Here is a 6,555-nt window from a genome sequence, read left to right on the forward strand (position 1 = left end):
ATCCCTCGAAAGACGTAAAACAGGGTTGCTAATCAAGCGACGTCTGATCTGCAGGTACTAGTGCATGTATCCTTGATGGGAGTCACATGACTGACCTCCGCTAAACTCCCCAACTTTGTCTCCCAATGCTGGAGCTGTACACCCATGAAAGTCAGAAATGCATCATCGCGCATAGTGGCGGAGCTCATAATGTATGTGAGGTGGTATATTCTGTCGATGCCCAAACTGTCATAAGATGCGATGGGGAATGTGGTCCTCGTGTAACGATAGATGCCGCCCCTATACAATATCTGTAAGATGCGCGGAGGTGGGGGGCGCTTGCGTAAAAGACTCCACGCCATATCCGTCCAACGGAGACGGAGTAACGCCTCTATCTGTATACCCCCAGTACATAATAGCACAGACCTATGATTATCTTGTAGAGCAAGTACTGATCTATCCTAGGTCCTTGGGTGAACATTGGGATCCATAGAGGTGTCATATTTGTACATTAACTGGAAGTTATGTTAACTAACTTATCCTTTATCAGAAAATTGTATTAACAAACTAGTCATTTATAGGGAAATTATATTAACGATGTTCAATCCAAAACTAAGGATTTAGTTTATCATTCGTTATTCAGGATTAAGTTTATTATTCATTACTCAGGATTTAGTTATTTATTCATTATTCGGGATTGAGTTTGTCCTTCTTTATTCAAAATTTGTGGATTATGAGAATTATGTTGTATTATATTTTTGTGAATAATTATATCTAAGTATAATTTACTTAACAAAAAAAATTATATTAAATAACTAATTTATTTAACAGAAAATTTTGTTAACTAACTAATCCTTTATCGAAAAATTATATTAACTAACTAATCATTTATAGGGAAATTATATCAATGATGTTCAATCCAAAACTAAGGATTTAGTTAATCGTTCGCTATTCAAGATTTAGTTTATTGTTCGTTATTCAGGATTTAGTTAGTTATTCATTATTCAGGATTTAGTTTGTCCTTCTTTATTCAAAATTTTGTGGATTATGAGACTTATGTTGTATTATATTTTTGTGAATAATTATATCTAATTTTAACTTACTTAACTAAAAAAATTATTAAATAGCTAATTTATTTAACGGGAAATTATATTAACTAGCTAATCCTTTATTGGAAAATTATATTAACTAGTTAATTATTAATTAACAATTGTCAACTAATTATTCTCCTCACTATAATTAAAGTAATAACGAACAAATTCATTTAACGGGAAATTATATTAACTAATTATTGATTAATTAAATAATTAACACACAAAATTAGATAACCAATTATCACATTAACAATTAACATAGGATAAATAATTTGACAAAAGAATAGAATTAACGATGACATACTTAACAAGTAATAGGAGATTATTATATTTTTCCAATTAAACAATCAATTTGAAGTGGAAAGTCCGTTTTATTTGACAACAATTTGACTTTAAACTTTAACTTTTACGATTAACGAGATGATCTATAATCACACAAATATTTTTGATTTGTTATAGACCACATAATTCCAAAGTCTTTCATTTATTTCTTAAACTCCATGCCAGTGAAACTATATCACATAAATTGGAATTGGGACGGAGGGGGTAATATATTTGGATGATACCACTTGACATGAAGATGGAAATTCTAGTCCAATGTCGTGTGCGTGCTTGGTAAATCAGCAGCTACAAGTTTGATATTTCACGCATGCATTCTCTTTTATTTTTAATTTTCAAACACTAGTAGCCTCATAACACTTCTTAAAAATAAAAAAGAAACCTACGCAGCAACCAGATTCTACAATAGCAAAGAACTCTAAAACCATTCCTCTTACACTGTTGAGAAGGACAGCCAACACCATATATTACTACATCAAGCAAATTTCTATAAATATTACCATCAACAATATCCATCACATATGCTTCCTAAAATGAAGCCCTCTCTACTTTACACTCTTTCTTTCACTCTCTTCTTTCTTTCTACAGCTCTCTCTGAAAGGTGCAACCCAAATGACAAAAACGCCCTCCTAGAAATCAAGAAAGGTCTAGGCAATCCCAATGATTTGATTTCATGGGATCCCAAAACTGATTGTTGTGATGATTGGGCCAAGGACACTCTATCATGTGATGACGATACAAATCGTGTTAATTCCCTAAGCCTCACCAAAATTGAGGACGCCGGCCACCTCTTACCAGCCATTGGAGACCTCCTGTATCTCAAACAGTTGGACATCACCAAAGTACGCAATCTTTCAGGTCCAATTCCACCTACGATAGCCAAGCTCACATATCTCAGATTGTTGAAAATCACTCAAACAAACATTTCAGGACCTATCCCTGAATTTCTTGGTGAGATGAAAAACTTAACATACATCAACTTGTCAGAAAACAACCTCATTGGTACAATCCCTCCTGCACTTGGCCAACTGTCAAATTTATTTTATCTTCGCTTAGACAGGAACAAACTCACTGGACCAATCCCAGAATCATTCGGAAAATTAGGCCCAAAACTCGAGTTTCTTTACCTTGGAGGTAACAAACTCAGTGGAGTTGTACCGAGCTCTTTCACTAGTTGGAGCTTTGAGACACTCGACTTGTCCGCAAACAAGCTTGAAGGAGATATTTCTTTCTTGTTTGGGAAAGATTCGAATACATTTCAATTGTATTTGTCTCGGAATAAGTTTGAGTTTGACTTCTCAAAGTTAAAGTTTGGGAAGAAGTTAGTGAGTTTGAAACTGAACCATAACAATATTTACGGGGGATTTCCATCAGGGTTTGAAAAGAGACCATGGCAGGAGTTCAATGTGAGTTACAACAATCTATGTGGGAAAATTCCGCAAGGTGGATATATGATTAGATTTGATCTCTATTCATATGTACACAACAAATGCTTGTGCGACTCTCCGTTGCCACCCTGTAAAATGTAAATCATGATATTCGTATTTCAAGATTTCTCTTTGAATGTCAATATGCCAAGTTCAATTAGAAAATCCAAGATAAAAGCTCTAAGGCATCAAAATGTGCTTTATGAATAATATTCTTATTCTTCGAGATAAGCCAATTAGGGAAGAATTTTATTTGGGAGAGAATCACCATGTGCTAGACAAGTGGAGTGGTAGTTCCACTCTAATAAATGGTGTAGGCAGAAATTTTCATAAGCGGTGTCACATTTTCAAATAACAACAAATAAATAACAACAGAACTTTGGACTAATTGGATTACTGTTTTGTTAAAGCTTCGAGAGGTTAATAGTTCGAACCTGGACACGTACTTTTTTGGGAATTTTACATAAATGACTACACTTTGGGGGTTTAAAATTTGTTATAACTACAGTTTCAATATTTATATTGCGTAGCTACAGTTTCCTCGCTGTATTCTAAAAATGACTCGTTGTATTCATAAAACAGCCTAGCTGTATTCATGAATACAGCGAATAACAAAATTTCAAAAATTCTTTTCACTGTATTCAAGTCATATGTATTCAATTTAGCTTTATTCATGTCAAATGTATTCAACTCAATTGTATTCATCTATAGCTACTTTTACATTGTATTCACTTTATTGTATTTAAAAATCAGTGGTGTTCAAACAACATAAATACAAAAAAAAAATTGTGTTCAACTTGCACAACTGAGTTGAATTTTCCCCAAAAAATTAACGAATACACTCAAATACTGAATAAAAAAAAAAAGAGAAATGTCCTCACTGTTAAAATATTATAGCCGACTATCATTGTAAGAACTAATTATGATTTTTCTGTCGCATTCCCAGATCCGCGATCTCCCCTTCTAATCTATTGCCTTGCGCGTGATAGAGGATCTCTAACAAAATATCGCGGTGATTTTTACCCATAAATGATGATTATAAATCATGAATACAAACAAAAAAAAAACTAATAAAATGCATTTCAACAGTATCTGAGGCAAAATCATTTTTTTTTTGGATTTCTTAAATGAAAAACATTTTGGAGTCTAAAACCCCTTCTGAATATTTTTTCGACATCTGGGAAGAAATTTGCTCGACTCACACTGACTGATAGCATGAGTCCGCACTTAGCAAGCACTACAAGCTTTATTATTGAGATTCAATTTGTTGAATAGACCTTGAGGCTTGCATATTGGATCTAGGCAACCTAAATAGAAATCTGAATGTGTAGTGATATTATACTTAGCAGGGATTGACTAAAGAGCTTTCTTCTATGTAAAGGGCGGGAAAGTGGCTCCATTGAAGTAGTACAAAGAAAGCTGAAAGAACTAGGGTTGCTAAAGGAGAGAGATTTGAGGGAGAAGAGAGAGAGGATCGAGGGAAAAGAATGATACACTGGGAAGAAAAGTATATTAAAGGGCATTAGTTACATTGTGTAATTGATATTCAAAATTTAGCTATAAGATATAATTAAAACAAAGTATAGTTACTAAATGTAAATAACTTCTAATGTTTGCCGCACCATATAGATTTCCCTACTTTTTTATAGATGAGACAAAAAAACTTTAAAAGACATAATGAAGTCGTGAGGCTTTGAACTCGCATTTAAGTCTTCTTTTACTTTGTGTCTCTAATTTTTGCAATCTGATTGCAAAATTCTTCAAGCACAATATCATGATTGACCATTATCAAAGTAAATTTATCATTCCAATCATGTTTTAATAGATCTTTGTCAAGATGAAAGCTTCGTATGAACTTGCTTTTGAGATGAATTGAATTATGAAATTTCTTTTATATGTTTGCATATTACTTTGGTTCATTCGTACAAGGATATGTTATTGTTCTAATTACATATACATTTTCTTGATCATTTCAGCTTAGTGATGCAAATACTGAGCTTGCTTTACCCTTGGAAGAAAGAAGATAATGTGGTGCAACAACTCGAATCAACAAATGTTTAGTGCTTTTTTTTTTGTGTATATGATACGGAATTGTTTTTGTCACGACCCAACCCCGTAGGCCGCGACTAGTGTCCGTGCTGGACACCCAAACGTACCCAATACCCCAAACCAGCATATTAGCAGAAAACATCAAGATGAAAGTTAGTTGGTGCTATTAAATATCACAGATGAACATATTTTGTACGTGGAAGCCGATAAGGCCATCACAAATCATAACAACCCAAAACATATACAGAACCCACATGCATGTCTACAGACCTCTACAGAACATAACAGAATCATAAGACGGGACAAGGCCCCGTCATACCCCTGAATAGCATACATATACACAACAACAGCAGACTGTACCAAGGTATAGGCTCTGGACAAAAGAGCGCTCCAGGAACGCGGAATAGATGTCCTAGGCAGGAGGGTCAGCAAAACTATCGTCAGTACCTGCGCAGCATGAAAACGCAGCCCCCGAAGAAAGGGGGTCAGTACGAAATATGTACTGAGTATGTAAAACATGGAACGTAGTAAACAGTCATAATCGAAGCAGAGGATACAAAAAATGAACGGAATATCCAGATTAACAAAATGCTGATCATAAAGCATAAATAGTACTTGCAGAAAATGTATGTCATACCTGGTCTCATTACGGAACAAAATCATAACCGAATCAGAACGTACAGAAAAGCGAGTGGGATGTCCAGAGTATCAAATGCATATTTTCAAAACATAAAGAGTGTGTACAGAAACATATGCCATATCATATCCGGCCCCTGCCAAGGGACTCAGCAGACAGAACGTGGTCACCCCCCGACGCTGGTGCCACAACACATAAGGATCAGAAAAGGGGGAATAACCCCGTAACATAACATATCATATCAGATGGCCATATCAGATCATATCATATCATAATGTGTGTACATGGCACAGCATACTCCACAACCCATGTACATGTATACCTGCCCCCTCACCATCGAGGCATGGCGAACAATGCAATGAAATACGCTTGATTACATATCCTGGCCCGGGCTCAGTGTGGGAAACATTGAGGCATCCACGAATGGAGTAGTGAGAAACTAAATGCAATAAAAATACCATATATATTTCCAGAGACTCAATGAGGTATATCGAATGACAAATCAAATCAATGAAATCGGACGGAGTCATAGTAAGTGAAATTCGAATGTCAAAATGGGTTACGGAAGCATAATCTTTCTGAGATCGTTCCCAAGTCCAAAACAATTTATAAAACTCAACAGAATATTTAAAATAATTTTTAATTAATAGTTAGAGGAGTAGTTAAAACATTTCCTTTAAAGCCGCTCGTAGACACGTCATAAACACAAAAGGGTAAAATCGGAAATAGTGGGCCCACCTCGGGACAAACGAAGCGGTGGGCTCAAATTACGTATTTTAAGCTTATAAAGTCACCTACGGAGGTTCTGGGGACATTCCATAATTTTCTAGACAATTTGCGGAAGTTTGCACAATTCTTTCAATAAAGCATACTTATAGGGTTCAATTCCATTGAATGAAAAAAAAAGTATTTTCAAATGCGGATTCCGATGAGCAGAACGCTTTCCGAGGCTCAAATCCGATCCTAGTACACCTAGGGCATGCCAAAAGAAGAATCGGGATAGCTCTACATACCTTATATGGTCTTTACG

General features: G+C 35.2%; 1 protein-coding gene across 1 annotated transcript; it reads left to right on the forward strand.

Annotated features, from left to right (window-relative positions):
* Positions 1-1,804: 1,804 nt before the first annotated feature.
* LOC132619170 (polygalacturonase inhibitor-like) lies at positions 1,805-3,057 on the forward strand. The gene has a single exon (XM_060334128.1). It carries the CDS (start codon positions 1,934-1,936, stop codon positions 2,939-2,941), a length of 1,008 nt encoding a protein of 335 aa, XP_060190111.1. The 5' UTR covers positions 1,805-1,933; the 3' UTR covers positions 2,942-3,057.
* Positions 3,058-6,555: the final 3,498 nt, after the last annotated feature.

This window comes from Lycium barbarum, chromosome 11, assembly GCF_019175385.1.
Source record: "Lycium barbarum isolate Lr01 chromosome 11, ASM1917538v2, whole genome shotgun sequence".
Classification (NCBI taxonomy): domain Eukaryota; kingdom Viridiplantae; phylum Streptophyta; class Magnoliopsida; order Solanales; family Solanaceae; genus Lycium; species Lycium barbarum.